We start from the raw sequence: 16,280 nt of genomic DNA, 5'->3' as shown, positions 1-16,280 counted from the left end.
GTATATCTTGTTGAACAGAATATCCCATGGTACAACCTGGGTGTTGTGCATACTTTGTTGAAACAGTATAATAAGCATCTCAACATCTCTCTGGTACAAATGTTACAATTACAGTAAGGAGTCAAAATTGTGGCACAACAATCATCTCAGTATTTCTAATATCCAAATCACGAAGGACAGATTTTGAACACCCACCAGTTGTGCTGCGAAAGGCTCTAATGAATCATCAATGCTGCTCCCAGAAAGGATCTCCAAGAGATGCTTTTGACAGTTCAGAGTTGTCTACTAAGAAATTTTCTGTATATCTTACTGAACAACCCAATAACCCATGCTACAACATGCGTGCATACATTAGCAATTTGAACATACTCGAAAGAAGAGGCATACTATAACAAATGACTCAACATCTCCACAGTACAAATGCTACAATTAAATTCTGAAGTCAAAACTCTGCTGCGACAATCATCTCAGTATTTGTGAAAGTATATTCATAAAGTAAGGACTTTTGATAAACATCCCCCCAAGAAAGGTTGTCAGTGACCAAGGCTACTCCCAGAGCTCCAAGAGCATAACGCTTTTGGCAGTTCAGAATTACTACTTTGGTGGATATCTGTGTCAATGGGAGCATTGTGTATCACAATAAGATCAAGGGAACTTTAATCCATTGCTGAGATAAAATCTTTAGCCCATGAAGGGATAGGTGACTGGAAAGTGACGTGCAAACCAGTGACAGGGTGTACAAATGACAAGCTCTCTGCATGCAGTGCATGGCCATCGCACTCTAAGCCGTTCCACTCAATCACCCCGCCATACTTCACATCACCTCTGATCGGGAACCCAAGATACTGGCAATGTAGACGAATCTGATGTGTCCGTCCACTTTGAGGATAGGCTCTAACCAAAATTACACTGTCCTTCACAACATCATTACAAGTCTGGTCAGCTGCCTTTTCTTGTACAGTAATTGACTCAATATCATCACTGTAAAAGCTGTAGGGTTCTCTAAACTGCCCTTTACCATTGACCCCTAAAACTTCAAACTGTGTGCTCATGTCCCTTACAACAGAGCCCCCTGGTAATGACCGACCAACATCAGGCATAGCATACACACGCCAAGCACCATGTTTCGAGCGCCCATGACCAGAACATATCTTAATCTTCTCCCACGTTGGTGTGCAACCTATGCAAAGTGCAAGATAAGTTTTCTTGACTTCATGTTCAGTGAATGCCTTTACTAGCTTCCCTGCAACTTTGTTGCATTTGGTAATAATCATGAGCCCACTGGTATCACGATCCAGTCTGTTGGCAAGGTGAAGGTTAGGTTTTATAGCTGAGTCCCCTGCAAGTCACAAAAATATTTGCCTATAGTTAGAACTTAGATATAGAGCGGCAAAAACAATAAGAATACAAACAAATAATTCATCTGTGGTCTGATAATTTAGATTATAATTATAGAAAAGCAATATTATGGTATTATTATGCATCGAGCAACTTAAGTGTTGATCACAAAAGTTGTTTCCTCACCTCAGCCTGGCATCAGTTGCATAAAAAAAAAAATCAAAAGTACCAACTATACTCCTTAACGAAGGGTGCTAACTAACTACTAACCTGATACAATCTGCGAGACTAGGTGAGAAACAAATGCCATAAAATAACTATTACAGTAGTATTCGATTCAAAACCTCCTGAATAAATGAAGAGTTGTGAACACAAATTCTAAACGATAAAACTATATAGCCCCAAATGGTCCATTATTACAACTTATATTCAGTAGAATTCCATAGCCATTATTTTGTATTGATATTGCTTATAGACAATAAGAAACTGAAGCAAAGTAAATCAACAATGGGTTCTAACAATGATATATCAGTCTGTATAACAGCACAGCATACGCCCTTCTGCTTCTGCATCTACTGAACATAACTCTTGTTCTAGAATAAGTATTCTATATGGGAAAGGGGTTCTAAAGCTTTTTCCTTCTCAAGCAGGTGGCTCAAGTCTACATAGTTTTTTTTTGTTGTCATCATAGCATGTCATACTTTCAGTACGGAACAGTCGTTATTGCTAGTAGGAATTGTGACACTAGTGTATTACAGATCACGCTGTATGAGCTTGGATCATTTGGGAATAGAACGACAATCAACGGTTAAATTCAGCTTGTTTCATGCCAGTGACAGTGATAAAAAGCAAAATTGCACATTTTGTCAAATGTGTTCTTCATTGTAATTCTCCAAGATAATCCCCAAAGTTTACAAGCGAGACCTTCTCAGAGCTCAGAAGGGATAACTTTTTTCCTTTTCACCTGAAGCGGCGGAGCGAGGGAGGGCGGTGAGGAGGGCGTCGCAGTAGACTCCGGCGGGCTTGTTGACGACCGCGAGCCACTCATCCTCGAACACGACGTCCGCGGAGGCGAACACCGCGGAGCGGGCGGAGGCGGTCATGGCGCGCCGGAGCTCCACGTCCTTGGAGGCGGCCGGGTAGGGTGGGGACACCGGCGACGGGTACTCCCCACTCACCGGCGCCGTTTTTGCCGCCGCCGACATCGCCGTGAGGCGGCGCGCGGGTGCCAGGAGGGATCGGAGCAGGGAGGCGGCGCCGCCGGCAGGAGGCTGGAGGAGCAGGTGCAGGGGCAGTTTCGTCATAGGGGTAAAATACGGTAGCACGTGACTATCTCGTGTTTCTCATCTTCTCCTAAAAAGAAAAAAAAAACTCGCCTCCGCCGTGGGCGCCGGCGACTCTCCTGGATCTCCGGTGAGAACCCCCGCGGGTAGAGCGATCCTCCGGTGAGCCGAAGCCTCTGGGTTTCGGGGTTCGCGTGGGGCACGGTGGGTGGCGGCAACGATTGGTGATTTGGAGGGCGAATGCGGAGGATGCGACCGTCGTCGATCGTGGCGCCGCCGGACGGGGTGCTGGAGTCGCTGAACAACGACGAAACCATCGACTCCAACGTGGGTATTCGCCTCCCTTCCTCTTCCAATCCTCTCCCGCTGTTCTCGCCATCCTTCTTATGGGAATTTGTAATGCACTTTACATCACTTGCTGCTGTATGAAACGATGAATTGTGGATTTGTGACAATTCATTGATGCTAGTATGCAACTTGCCGCTCTTCGGGGCGGGACAGTCGGATTCATGTTTTACCGTCGCTGCATTTTGTATAAAACAGATGGAATTGTGTACCCTGTGACCAAGTTGCTGCATGTCTGCAAGTTCAATTTTATTTTCTTATATTATTATCATCTCAGTTGTGAGCCAAGTAGCCAACCATGTCCATGTGTTTCCCATGAGAACTTGAATAGTTGGATCTTGAATGCCAGCTTATCATTTGGGCATCGATAGAGGGCTTGAATGAGTAACCTCATGATTTTTCCCTTTATTTCTAATGAACATATCAGTTTTGACGCTTGCTTTAGCATCAGTGCTTCTAGATTTCATATAAGAAGGAAAGGGTCGTTCTTAACAACATAGAATAGGGTATAGGCTTTTCCTTACCTTATTTACTTGAATTGTGGAGAGCACTAAACTTTTGAAATTTGATTTTAGGAGGACATGATGATGGTAGAGCTAAGCGAAGTTCTGAAAACTCCTGATGCAGAGATGATTTCCAAGAGGGGTTTCTTTGATGTACCTCAACAGGAACTCGAGTAAGATCCTGACTTTCCTGAACAGCTCACAAGCATTATATCACATTAAGCAAACAGATTATTCTCAATAACAGGACATCTTTTGGTTTGCCTTTTGTCATTAGCATTACAGAGCTTATCTTTATAGTATTGATGGTTCTGATGCTACGTGGCATTATTAATTTTGACGCTGTCATTACATCAAAGTGTCCAAGGCAGCTCATTGTCCTAGTATAACTTTTGCTGGTTGCTGCTTGTCTGAAAAGTAGTCATGATCTAGCTCCCATGGTATTACTAGTACAATGGAGGGGGTTGCTGTTTGTAGTCTGATGTACCATCTGTACTGTGGGAGCAATGGAAGTTTCAAAATTTGCATCTTATGTATTTTGTTTGCGCACAGTTTGGATTCCCATGTCTCATAAGATGGGTGCATTTTGCATTGGTCACTAGATTGAATATTGACAGTGTTCGCACTTCACAGTTTTGTTTCCAACTTAGCCTATAGCAATGAATATTTCATATTGACATGCAGGAAGAAGGCATACTCACAGGAAGGATGTGTTCATGTGAAGGAGTTGCAGGGAGCAGGTAATTATGCAAAAGAAGTCCCACACAACAGGTGCTGATGCAAAGAAGTTGCATCCATCAGCTGCTAATGCTAAGGAGTCGCATGCAGCAGCTAGCCATATTCCTTGTGTGCCACCTCAGGAACATTTGGATTGTGATTTGATGGATGAAGAGGATATTTTCGTGGATGATGAGGTGGTCTCTGTGGATATTGGACTGAAGGCTGAAGCTGACCCACAAGAAGCAGGCTGGAAAAATCGAAGTGAGGAACTCCAGGTGGAGCCTATTTTTTATGCTGACACTGCTGCTGTACAAACTCCAGTTGATGATAACACAGATGTTAAGCTCAACATTGTGTATGACAAGGAAAATCCAAGAATCAAGGTAAATGAGTATTTCCCTACGATGGACTTCAGGATGGCACTGAGACAGTATGGAATAAACAAGGGGTTTCAGTTGCACAAAGTGAAGACTGATAAGACTAGGTATAGAGCTCAGTGCAAGGCAACAGGCTGTCCCTGGAGAATTGTGGCTCGCAAATTGCGGGGCCTACCAGCTGTTGTGGTACTACTCTAACTTGCCTAACTCGTTAACTTGCTTAACTTGTGTAATTTATCTAATTTGTTTTGTGTTTGCTATTTTGCAGATTACCATGATGCCTGCAGAGCATAATTGTATGTCTTCTAGTAACCTTGTTACCTCAATGGCATCTCAAAAATGGGTTGCAGAGAGGGTTGTTGGTTGGTTGAGGGAGAATCCAGATCTTGGAGCAAAAGAGTTGCAAGACAAACTGCAGGAGGTCTATAATATAGAGGTTGGCTATGCCACAGTATGGGCTGGAAGGCAGAAAGCGCTGAACAAGGTTTTTCAGTCCTGGGAAGACAATTTTCAGATATTGTACAATTTCAGGGCTGCACTTCTTTCCAGGTCTCCAGGTTCAGTAGTGGAGATTTCCACCTAGACGTGTGGAGCTGATGCGCACTTTGACAAGCTTTTCTTTGCTTTGCAAGCATGCATAGATGGCTTCAAAAATGGCTGTAGACCTGACATTGCTCTTGAATTCACGGACTTGGATGGTATGTACTCGGGGAAATTAGCATGTGCTTGTGCCCTTGATGGTCGCAATTGGATGTACCCTGTTGCATGGGCCATTTTCGACTCTGATTCAAATGCTAACTGGACCTGGTTTATGGAAGAATTGAAGAAGGCTATAGGCCATCTACCAGGATTAGCAATTTCCACAGATGAAGGCATGGGCTTTCGTGATAAGAATCTAGCTGAAAGTTACGACGAATGGACTATGAACATAAAGGACATGCCTTTGGTTGACATTGTTGATAGGTTGAGGCAGATGACATTGGAGGTGTGGTACAAGAGGAGAAGTCATGGGAGCAAGCTCTCTGGCAATATTCTCCCTGCAGTTATTCAACAACTTAAGGCAGAAGCAGCAAGTTTGAGAAACATCAAGGTCTGTAGGTGTGGGTTGCAGACTGGTGAAGTTTCAGGCAACTCTCAGGACATGAGGCCGTGGAGGCACGTGGTGGACTTGAACGAGCACACCTGCAGCTGTGGAGAGTGGCAACTAACCTGGAAGCCTTGCCTTCATGCTCTGGCTTGGATTACTACGGAGGCAGATGCTGACATCGAATCCTTTGTCCATGACTACTACTCTGTAGAGAGATTTAGGGCCGCATATAGTGGTATGGTTCCACCCATGATAGACAAGTCGCGGTGGCCTCAAGTGGACCCTGGTTTCAAGCTGCTGGCACCGTTGTCGAAACAAGGAGCCGGTAAGAGGAAATACACGACCAAGGCAAACCAGGAGCCAGGTGCTAGTGAGCAGCATCAGTGCGAGCAATATGGAGAAGTTGAACATTGCGAGAAGGGCTGCACGCTGCATTGCCCGAAGAAGAGGTTGATGCACGAACTTTATGTTTCTTTTTTCTGTACATGCTTTATGTGAGAATGTAACTGGCATCATTTTTGTTGCAGGAAGAGGTGCCAAGCTGAAGAGAGCTGGAAGGCTGAGGATGGCGCTAGCTGGGATGGTGCTAGCTGAAACAATACCTCCAAGAGCCATCCATTGCCAAGGGATGGTAGACTGACGGGGAGGTGAAGATGCTCCGGTACCTCTGCTACCACAGCACCTAGTTCGTGGTGTTCAGTGAAGGAGGTTTAGTTGCCAACTTACCATGTCATCGTCAAGCTCAGTTACCGTTGGTAGAAATTAATCTGTAGCTGGCTGTGTATGTATGCATGGCTGAACTAAGCCGGCGACTCATAGGGAACGGAACCTGAACTTGGATGAGCTATCCATGACCAGGATGAAGCTTGGATGAAATTAAGCAGAGGTCCGAACCGACTGATGTTGAAGAATCAGCGAAGGAGGTTTTATGATTTAGTTGCTATCGAGCTTACTGTCGAGCTGAACTTCATCTGTAGCTGGCTGTGTGGGTATGCATGGTTGAACTAAGTTGATGCTATCATCCAGTATGGTCGACTGAGGTATGACAACCGAAGCATGGATGTCTAATGCCGTGCAGCCAATCCCTTTTGGTGTTGTTTAAATTTCATGCCAGAATTTCGCACATTCTAAACAGATGCATGCATGCAAGACAAATCAAAATAATACGAAAGTGTAGTCTTTTGACACCTCCATATTTGCAGAGCACGGAATGAAGAAGCCGTCCTCCATTTGACTTCAAGCTTGTAGCAGTCAAACAGAAGTAGGATCTCAGTTTAGGCCCTGTTTAGATGCACTCCAAATTCCAACTTTTTACACTCTCTCTCCATCATATCAATTTTGGGACATATGCATGGAGCAGTAAATGTATGTAAAAAAATAACTAATTGCACAGTTTAATTGTACATCACGAGATGAATCTTTTGAGCCTAATTAGTCCATGATTAGATAAAATTTGTCAAATACAAACGAAAGCGCTACAGTTCCACTGTTGCAAAAAATTTGCAATCAAAACAAGGCCTTAGTCGTTTAGATGCCCAATCGTCGGTGTCCATTTTGATGGCCTGATCAGACCTACCTAAGGAATGATATAGTCAGCAACTGCACGTCTGCACCAGCAACCAACGATCGATGCTTTCCTGGTTTCACATCTGAACCTGCTGCTCCTGGCTGAGAAGGAAAACAAATTATCAACCAATATTAATCATAGCCAACATTTTTCAAAAAGGAGCAGTCATATTTCGATATTCCATAATTATAGATAGTCAAATGGACCATGCCTGATGGGCCGCATAGAACACGACACTAAAAAACAATATACGAACACGGTCGGACATGGTGGATGTAGCGCCAGTGCCAGCACAGCCCGGCCATAGTGTCGTGCGTGGACCGAAACCTCAGCACGCAATGCTAGTATAGATATGATACAACTAATAGACCGGCGCGGTCTGGCACGGCTCAGCCCACAACGTACTCGTATATACGCTTCTCATCTCCTTCGAACCCTAACATCCCTCCTCCCCTTTCCTACCAGCTAGCCGCCACCCTCCTCATCAGCTCCTCCCTCTCTCTCCCGTGCGTGCCTCCCCTCCTCCCCTCCCTCCCTTGCTCCCATGCGCGCCTCCCCTCACCGCCGTCTCCCCGTCGCGCGTCGCGCGCCGCTGCCGCTGCCCCTCCCCTCGCTGCGCCGCCACCCCTCTCCCCGCGTCGTGCGCTGCCGCTGCCGCCACCGCCTCCATGCTTGGGCGCTGCTGCCGCCGCCCTCCGCGCGCCGGCGCTGCCTCCATGCTCGGGCGATGCTGCCGCTGTCCTCCGCGCGCTGGTCCCTCGCCGGCCTCCCCGCGCCCGCCACTGGCGCTGCCACCGCACCACCGCCCAGTAACGAGCTAGGGCCAGCACGGCCATGGCGGGCCGACCGTGCCATCGTGCCGTGCCTGGCCGCAGCGCCGGCATGGTGTGGCGGTACGGCACGACATGATTAGCTATCCGTGCCTAGTCGTGTCATGCCCAATCGTGCTGCGCCTGGGCGTCCGTGCCATGTTGTGCTGGGCCGCACGTTTGGCCATCTATCTCCATAATGCAAAACATATGTTACAAACTATGAGTAGATGGCCCTATAGGGCATTGTTTGCTTCTTAGCACTAGGTTAGTGCCTAATGTGTTCCGTGAGCTCTTTTGTACCGTAGGTTATAAATAAAATTTTATTCTCTTCTTAATATAATGATGCGCATCTCTTCTGCGTATTGGAGAGAGGAAAAAAACCAAGATCTCTCGTTTTCTTTTAAACAAGCATCTTTTTGGTAACGAAGAGCTGCATCACTATTCAATTCTATGCAGATGTTAAAAAAGTCAAATATGTACAGTTGCTGCAACCGGAAACCGTACCTTTATCCATGAACGTATACGTACAAATACAGTCCAGGTGCACAAACGGCAACCCGCGTGCGCCCGGCCCGCGGTATCATTTCCAAACCAACCAACCACCCACCAGTCCACCACCTGCCCCCTCTGTCAACCGGGTCCCACCATGCGCCGACCCCACCTGTCATCCTCTTGCACCTCCTCGCATATGTTCCCTGCGCAGCGGCGGTGCTGGGCCGCCACGTCACCATTCGCAGCCCTCCGCCGTGGGTACACCTCGCCAAGATCCGTCAAGAGCTCCTCCTCCCTCGTTGCCGTTGCCGCCGCCGCCTTATCCTCCGGCGACCAGAGGCGGGGAGGGAGAGTGCGCCGGCTGCGCCCAGCGATCGAGTGGGTGGTAGGAGATGTTCCTGGTGGACTGGTTCTACGGGGTGCTGGCGTCGCTGGGGCTGTGGCAGAAGGAGGCCAAGATCCTCTTCCTCGGCCTCGACAACGCCGGCAAGACCACCCTCCTGCACATGCTCAAGGACGAGGTTGGGATAAAATCACTTTTTTTTCTCTGTCCCTTTCCAAACTACTGGTGTTAGCTCTTCCGGGGTTGGTTGGATTGGGCTGATTGGGTTGCTATGTCTGCCCGGGGGGAAAAGGAAGGATGTTTACTTTGAGCTCAAAGGTCGCTGCTTTGTGGGAATTTCGAGTGCTGTTTCGATTTGAAGCGACCGTAATTTTTTACTTCGGCGAGGTTTGGGGGAATTCTGATGATCTGATGGATCCGGATGTGTTACTTACGTTCCAGGGGGAGTAGTGTTATATAGTTTATGGAGTAAAATTTGCAGAGCCTTAAGCGTGAATATTTTTCTATGCGCGTGCGCTTATGTAGGGTCAAGGCTGTTGTTTGCACTCGAATTTTAGTTTGAAGGGTTGAGCGTTCTGGGTGGTTTTTTATGCAACAATTGGAAGTGTAGCCCTTGTGTAATTCAACTATTCAAGTGCATGGCGTTGCAAAAGTGTGCCCTTTGTCTAAGTTTAGGAATGAGGACAATTCTATCCTATATCAGTTCCCCCCAATTTTTGTTGAATTCGGTCTAATAGCACTCTGGATATTTCCCTTTTAAGGACAACGACTAAAAACAGTAGCCTCATTGGTTAGGATTTGGAAGAAGTAAAGATTTTTACTTATGATGGATACCTGGGTTGCCTTCTTCCATGGCCTAAGCCTTTCTCTGAGCACGGGATACTGGGTTGCTTGCTAGACCTGGAAAAGTTCCATGTGCTACTGAAGAATGCTTTGCTTCTTTCAGTTATTTTGGCATAAGGTTCCATGTCGATTTTCAGGAATTCTAGGTTGCAAATTTTATGGGGAAAGGTTGTTTGTTTCAGTTTAGATCTGGTTGACATGCCTATCTGGAGAATCTACAATTTGTCAGAAATTCAACTTTAGGTTGCTCAAAAATAAAAAAGGAATTTTTTGAGGTGTACATATAAAAAGGACTTCAACTTTAGAACTATTACTCTGTGTTTGTTCTCGGTATTAAAACTGGTTGGGTCTTGCTCAAGAACTGTATGTGCTGAAGTTAAGCAGATAGCAACAGAGAATTCAATGCAGTTTATATTTTAACACTTTTATGCTGAAGAAGATTGTATTTGGGATCTGTGTTCCTTCTGGCAGAGATTGGTTCAGCATCAGCCTACGCAATATCCAACTTCTGAAGAGCTGAGTATCGGAAAGATCAAGTTCAAGGCATTTGATTTGGGAGGACATCAGATTGCTCGCCGTGTGTGGAAGGATTACTATGCCAAGGTCCTACCTTTGTCTTCATTCTTTTGTTTTGTTTTTCTTCATGATTACAGCATAATGTGTTCTTCTCCTGTGGGTGTGATGTTTGGAGATCTAAGCATTTTGTACTTCTGTAGCTCGTTTCTGAAATTGACAAGTACTAGTAGCTGTGTGTCTTCTCTAGCCATAAATGTTTTAGTTCATATCATTATTAGAGGACATTGGAATATGTTGGTCTTTACTTTTGGTCCCACTTGCAACACCTGTTGCTTATTACCAAATTTTCATCAAGTTGGTCAGTGGGGCTTAGTGCATAGGGCTGTAAGTAGCCGATTGCCCACCACTATATGCTATGCCACCTTGGTGCAGCCATCTAATATATTAATACATATATATAGATATGAACTTTTGGAGATGGGAAATCTGCGATGGTCTGTGACACCATGCTCTTTGAAATTGTGTTGGTCTGGACTTCTGGTTTTCTCTGGTTTTCTTTGTCCAAGCATATACCTTCTTGCTACTAACATTCTTTTCTTCTCATCTGTATGCCTTTTTAGTTTTCTATTGTTCTATGAGGTGGTGGAGTTGGCTTAGTGGATTGGTGGATATTCTTCTGTAATATGAGAAATGCTTTATAAAGTGACTGTATGCCAATATAGAGAAACATTTGAACTAGTCTCTGGAGTTCCCTGGAACTTGGTAGGAAATCTGGAATTTTTCTTGCTCTAGGTAAAGAGGCAGAGGATTAAAAAGGTTTCATGGTGGAAGGAGGTATAGATAGGGATCCAATCCAAGGATGGATGGGGTCCAGAGAAAGTCCAAATAAGAAACTGCAAATTAACTAAAAGCCTGCAAACAAAAAATTATGTGTGAATTTCTGACAGGAGATGACACATTTAGCTAGGCGAGGCAACTAGGAGTGCCTGACAGAAATGCATTAAATGCATCTTCCCTTGTGAGATTCATCTTCATAGGGAGAGGACTTCATGGTTACACCATTGCAAAATTGTTTATGTTACAAGGTACCAATTGCTAGTACTTGTTGTCTTGCGAGAAAACAAAGTTGTTTCCTCCACTTCAAGTATGTCTGGCTTTGAATGTCAAATTCAACCTTAGAAGGTCCATGGTTTAACATGGTGTTTGGATTTGGGAAATGGTTTCATAAATAGAGATTTATTAGGTCCTAACTTTATATATGGCAGTACTTCTTTGGTTTGAAGCATGCAATGGTTTGACAACTGGTTTTCTAGATAGGAATGTTGTCATCTTACCAAAATCATGCAACGATCCCGTGACTGATGAAACATATCCTAGGATGAGGCGATTCCTTAGGGAGTCTGGTTTCGTGCATTATGCTTATGCTCCTGCTCTTGCTGCATATTTTGTATAGCTACTTCTATTATTCCTCATGGTCAAATCCAAGACTTCCTAATTTACCTGGTTATTGTTAAGGCTGGTGGACCAGGACATGTGCTCTTTCAAGTTTCAACATCTGTTTGCTGAACCTTCCCCTTTTCAATCTGAACAGGTGGATGCAGTGGTGTACCTTGTGGATGCCTACGACAAGGAGCGGTTTGCTGAATCAAAGAAGGAGCTCGACGCCCTTCTCTCGGATGACTCTCTGGCCACCGTACCCTTCCTGATCCTGGGGAACAAGATCGACATCCCTTATGCTGCGTCGGAGGAGGAGCTCCGGTACCACATGGGGCTGAGTAACTTCACCACTGGCAAGGGCAACGTTAACCTGGGCGAGTCCAACGTCCGCCCCCTGGAGGTGTTCATGTGCAGCATCGTCCGCAAGATGGGGTACGGCGAGGGTTTCAAGTGGGTGTCACAGTACATCAAGTAGGGCTAGCTAGCTACAATGATACTCCTGTTTCTACCTTAGCTTACCACAAAAGAGAGAGGGAGCTAGCTTACCTTGGTCATGGACTCATGGTGGTTCATGGAGCCAGTATATGTGGTCATTATGGAAGTAGCAGTGCAAAGTCTGGGATCTTGTGCTAGATTTGCTTTCAACTACAGTGAGATCTTGGAAGAGGAGCTTACAGGGTTTAAACTTCAAAAATGCTTCAAAAATGCTGGAGCTCTTCATTTGTTACTGTCTACTTATTTCTTTTTCTTTTTTGGTGGGACGATTCAGCAGGGACTAGCTATTGGGTGCAATGCATCATGCCCTACCCTGTCCATTTCAGAAACTTGTATCTGCAACTCTGAATAGCAATGTCCAGGTTTGGTAAGGATCTAGCACAAATGGAGATGATTATCGAGCTTTAGAACTAGAAACACATAAGTTAGAGTTGTTTGATGGTTTTACTGATGCATTGAACTGTGATAAACGAATATGTTCATCTTCAGGTGTGAAGGCTAAGATAATCTTGTGTACAATATCCTAGGGTAGCAATTTCCTTCCATGAAGAGAAGTAATACATTTCTATATACTACACATTCTGTTCTAAAATCATTCTGTTCTAAAATTAGGTTGTTTTAGCAAATCTAGATACATAGCTTTTGCACATAGATAAATGTTGTGTTTAAATACATAGCAAAAATTATGCATCCAAACGACGTACGATTTGGAACGGAGGTAGTCACTAACTGATGCCCTAATAAAAACGAAATAAGCATGGCATTCATCATTTTTGGTCACTCATCAGTGCAGCCAACTTGCTTCATGACTCCGATAAAAAAAACTTGCTTCATGACAACCTCCATCATAACAACGGGATTGATTATTGCTTTGACCTTCTCGTAGCCTTCGATCTCCATGGCCGCCCTCAAATTCCCCGGCCGAGCCAAGAACTCCATGCACGCGGCCTTGAGGTCTCTGCAACCGTGCTGCTCCGGCACCGCCAGTGTGCCGGCCACCGTGCTCACGTCGATGCGCTTGGACAGCGTCTCCTCGCCCATCAGCTTCAGCCCGTCGAGCTTGAACCTGTGCGCGGCCACGAGCAGGCCTTTGGCCATCGCCATGGCGTCCATGGTCATCTTCTCGGGCAGCGCGTCAGTGTACATGTAGTGGAGCATCGCCTTGAACACCTTGCATTGGGCTCCACGTCTGGATCTCGATGCGCAATGTTTTTTTTAGAAGAAAACTACGGCAATGTCGCGTTGAAAACTATTAGCATAAGTAACTTACGACTTCTTCTAAATATTTGATAACGAAGTGAGAGATACGAGTGAGAAAAACAATGGAGTGACTGATTACTATTGGGCTGGTAGATTTAATGATTAGATCAACAGGTGGGGGTTACTCGAGCTTAAAAACCCTGCTAGATCATACACTTGGTTCAATAATCAGGAACAACGTGTTATGTTTTAGACAGAATCCTGATTAACACTGTGTTTGAACACAAATACCCCCTGGCCACAGTTACTACTACTTTTAGAGCAGGCAGTGACCATGTGCCACTGGTGGTTAATTTTGGCATAAACCAGACCTTTAATCCTCCCCTTTTCATTTTGAAAAGTGATGGATGGAGAAAGAAGGGTTTAGAGAAGTAGTGGAGAGATGTGTGGCAATTGAAAACTAGGCTTCTTATGAAAAAATTGAAAGGATGGGCAATTAATGTCAATGCTCAAAGAGAAAGCCAAACTGATTAATCAGTATGATACTTTGGATGAGAAATATGAAAGAGGGGAACTTAGTGAGTTGGAGAGACAAGTGATGAAAGAGACCATGGGAAGCTAGAGGAGCTGTGGAGAATGGAAGAGATCAAAGCTAGGTAAAGATCTAGAGAGAGGGATGTGAAGGAGGGAGATAAAAATACAGCCTACTTCCAGGCAGTGGCCAATCAAAGAAAAAGAAAAAACTATCAACTCCCTTGAGGGCTCTGATGGTGTGGTGGAAGGGACTAAGAGAATGCTCAGCGACTAAGGAAATGCTCCACTTAGCAGTAAATTTTTACAAAATCTTGTTTGGCCCTGAACCAAGACTTGATATATCCTTAAGGGAGGATTTCTGGGGTGAAAATGAGAAAGTTTCTCCTGAGAAGAACTCCATGCTAGAAGCCCCCTTCACTGAAGAGGAAATCAAAGAAGCTCTCTTTGGCTCGTATGCTGAGGGGAGCTTCTGGACCTGATGGTCTTCCTTTCCTCTTCTATCAAAAGTTTTGGAAGGTTATAAAACCTGACCTCATAAAGCCCTTTAGAGCTTTTGAAGATGAAAATATGAATATGGCTACGTTGAACTATGCCAGTCATTCTCATTCCTAAGGAACCTGATACCAGGAACCTTAAGAAATATAGATCCATCAGCCTGCTAAACTATAGTTTCAAAAACTTCTCTAAAGCCATGAATGTGCGAGTTTCAGAGGCGCTTGGAAGGTGGAAACGCCGTAGACAGACGTGTTGCGTGTTGATTGACAGGATAGCTGGAAAAGCCCTAGCCGTGGCTTACATAGGGGATGTTACACCTAGATGAATGGCCAGGAGATAATTGAGGAGATAAAATAGAAACAAACTATTTCTTTCCTTTACAACTGCTAACTACCATATCTCCTGGCCTTTTCTATCTTTGGTGTACACGATCACAATTACAACCATGCATGTTACATAATCTAACAACGAACAATAGATTAATAAAGCTCTGTGATAGGCTAATTGCATCAAATCAACCTGCCGTGGTTCGGAAACTCTAGCCTTGCCATTCAATTCTGGCCTTTATACAATATTGTCAATGAAAAAGGAACGGTGGTAGCTGAGGCTATGGACCGTGTCGAGTTGAAGTTCACCTTCAGAAGAACCGTTTCAGCCCCGTTATGGATATGTGGTATGAAGTGTGTGCCATTGCTGAATTAGTCTCCTATATATAGCGATGACTGCGATGCAATTGTCTGGAGTTTTAACTCCTCGGGCATGTACTCGGTACAGTCCTTATATGCGGTGGTCAGCTTCAGATGTATTTTGCCAAATAATTCTCCTGCTATTTGGGGGGATTTGCATCCCTCCCCGTGTGCAAATTTTTCTTTGGCTGCTAAGCAATAATAAACTTCAAGGAGGAATCTGAATGACTCCTCATGTCTACTGTGCTCCGAACATGAATCATTTACTCACTTATTTTTTTAATTGCTGTGTAGCGTTGAAAGTCTGGGATGATTTATGCTCTGAAATTCTCTCCACCTCTATAGGTGTGAACTTTGAATCTATTGCTAGATGGTGGATTAGCGGGAAAAAAACATGACATCCTTAACATTTGTACTTCTGCTACATTTGTACTTCTGCTATTCTTGAAGCTTGTGGAATATAAGAAATGCTATATATTTTCAGGGCTTGGTGTAGTCGGACGTGAGGGTGGTGTTGTTCAAGGCGACCAGGATGATGCGGAGATGGGCGGTTCTGTGCAAGGATGCAAGCGCACTGGAGGATCCGGTGGCAAGGTTGGAAGCGCGAGCAAAACAACCGCCGAGGCTTGCCTAGCTCGAGTCTCCTTCGCTGGCTGCGCGACGATACAAAATTGTGTGGCGCTGGAAGTGACTGTTTCATCAGCTTCGGGCGTGGAAGAAGGGTCTGATGCCCCAGACTCTTCCGTGAATTCTATGTTTGAACCTGTTATGATTTTCATTTTGCTGCTTTGGAATGAAACGAGGGGCGGGGCCCTTTTCTCTAAAAATTTTGATAAATAAATAACATCATCCAGGATTTTATTTTACCAAATTTACTTAGTGGTTTCTTGTTTTTGCGCACTCGAAAAATCTTCACTCATATATATATTTGAAAATTTTTCATTTTATTTTGATTCCACAGCTACATCGCAGGAGCTCCGGACCACCTGAGATGTGGGAGCACATGAGAAGTTCTTGAATCTTGAGTAGCACTAGTATCATAGTTCAAATAATTTGTTTTACTTGTAAAAGTTAATAAAGGCTATTTTTTTATAAATAATTTGTTCAACTAAAGGGAAAGAGGAATAGAGGAGGGGACGAGCTGGTATTTACCAGTAGGCCCCACTCGTCATCAGTAGTTGGTTGAGAAGTAGGGTCTAGAGGGGAA

General features: G+C 44.7%; 4 protein-coding genes across 5 annotated transcripts; 2 read left to right on the top strand and 2 right to left on the bottom strand.

Annotated features, from left to right (window-relative positions):
- Positions 1–22: 22 nt before the first annotated feature.
- Positions 23–2,643, bottom strand: LOC112884914 (RNA pseudouridine synthase 1). Its single transcript, XM_025950545.1, has 2 exons — positions 2,303–2,643; positions 23–1,339 (listed from the first exon to the last, which is right to left on the bottom strand). Exons 1-2 carry the CDS (start codon positions 2,640–2,642, stop codon positions 657–659), a joined length of 1,023 nt encoding a protein of 340 aa, XP_025806330.1. The 5' UTR covers position 2,643; the 3' UTR covers positions 23–656.
- Positions 2,483–6,671, top strand: LOC112884915. 2 transcript variants are annotated; one of them, XM_025950548.1, is made up of 5 exons: positions 2,483–2,948; positions 3,542–3,642; positions 4,154–4,752; positions 4,835–6,102; positions 6,181–6,671. In XM_025950548.1, exons 4-5 carry the CDS (start codon positions 5,267–5,269, stop codon positions 6,245–6,247), a joined length of 903 nt encoding a protein of 300 aa, XP_025806333.1. In that variant the 5' UTR covers positions 2,483–2,948; positions 3,542–3,642; positions 4,154–4,752; positions 4,835–5,266; the 3' UTR covers positions 6,248–6,671. The 2 variants fall into 2 exon arrangements, with proteins under 2 accessions (XP_025806333.1, XP_025806332.1); XM_025950547.1 differs by having other exon boundaries at positions 2,483–2,952; positions 6,181–6,441.
- Positions 6,672–8,762: 2,091 nt separating this feature from the next.
- LOC112887161 (GTP-binding protein SAR1A-like) lies at positions 8,763–12,646 on the top strand. The gene is made up of 3 exons (XM_025953264.1): positions 8,763–9,045; positions 10,182–10,313; positions 11,818–12,646. The coding sequence occupies exons 1-3, from the start codon at positions 8,917–8,919 to the stop codon at positions 12,136–12,138; spliced, it is 582 nt and encodes a 193-aa protein (XP_025809049.1). The 5' UTR covers positions 8,763–8,916; the 3' UTR covers positions 12,139–12,646.
- A 289-nt stretch (positions 12,647–12,935) lies between these two features.
- On the bottom strand, positions 12,936–13,316 carry LOC112885569 (BTB/POZ and MATH domain-containing protein 1-like). The gene has a single exon (XM_025951157.1). The coding sequence runs from the start codon at positions 13,314–13,316 to the stop codon at positions 12,936–12,938; it is 381 nt and encodes a 126-aa protein (XP_025806942.1).
- Positions 13,317–16,280: the final 2,964 nt, after the last annotated feature.

The sequence above is a fragment of the Panicum hallii genome, chromosome 3 (assembly GCF_002211085.1).
Source record: "Panicum hallii strain FIL2 chromosome 3, PHallii_v3.1, whole genome shotgun sequence".
Lineage (NCBI taxonomy): Eukaryota > Viridiplantae > Streptophyta > Magnoliopsida > Poales > Poaceae > Panicum > Panicum hallii.
This window is presented reverse-complemented; position numbering and strand designations above follow the sequence as displayed.

Coding starts and splice junctions, on each gene's coding strand:
- LOC112884914 (XM_025950545.1), bottom strand. CDS start 2,642: ATGACGAAACTGCCCCTGCACCTGCTCCTCCAGCCTCCTGCCGGCGGC. Junction 1,340..2,302: donor CCCTCGCTCCGCCGCTTCAG/GTGAAAAGGAAA, acceptor TGTGACTTGCAG/GGGACTCAGCTATAAAACCT.
- LOC112884915 (XM_025950548.1), top strand. CDS start 5,267: ATGTACTCGGGGAAATTAGCATGTGCTTGTGCCCTTGATGGTCGCAAT. Junction 6,103..6,180: donor CTGCATTGCCCGAAGAAGAG/GTTGATGCACGA, acceptor TTTTTGTTGCAG/GAAGAGGTGCCAAGCTGAAG.
- LOC112885569 (XM_025951157.1), bottom strand. CDS start 13,316: ATGCTCCACTACATGTACACTGACGCGCTGCCCGAGAAGATGACCATG.
- LOC112887161 (XM_025953264.1), top strand. CDS start 8,917: ATGTTCCTGGTGGACTGGTTCTACGGGGTGCTGGCGTCGCTGGGGCTG. Junction 9,046..10,181: donor TGCACATGCTCAAGGACGAG/GTTGGGATAAAA, acceptor TCCTTCTGGCAG/AGATTGGTTCAGCATCAGCC. Junction 10,314..11,817: donor GGAAGGATTACTATGCCAAG/GTCCTACCTTTG, acceptor CAATCTGAACAG/GTGGATGCAGTGGTGTACCT.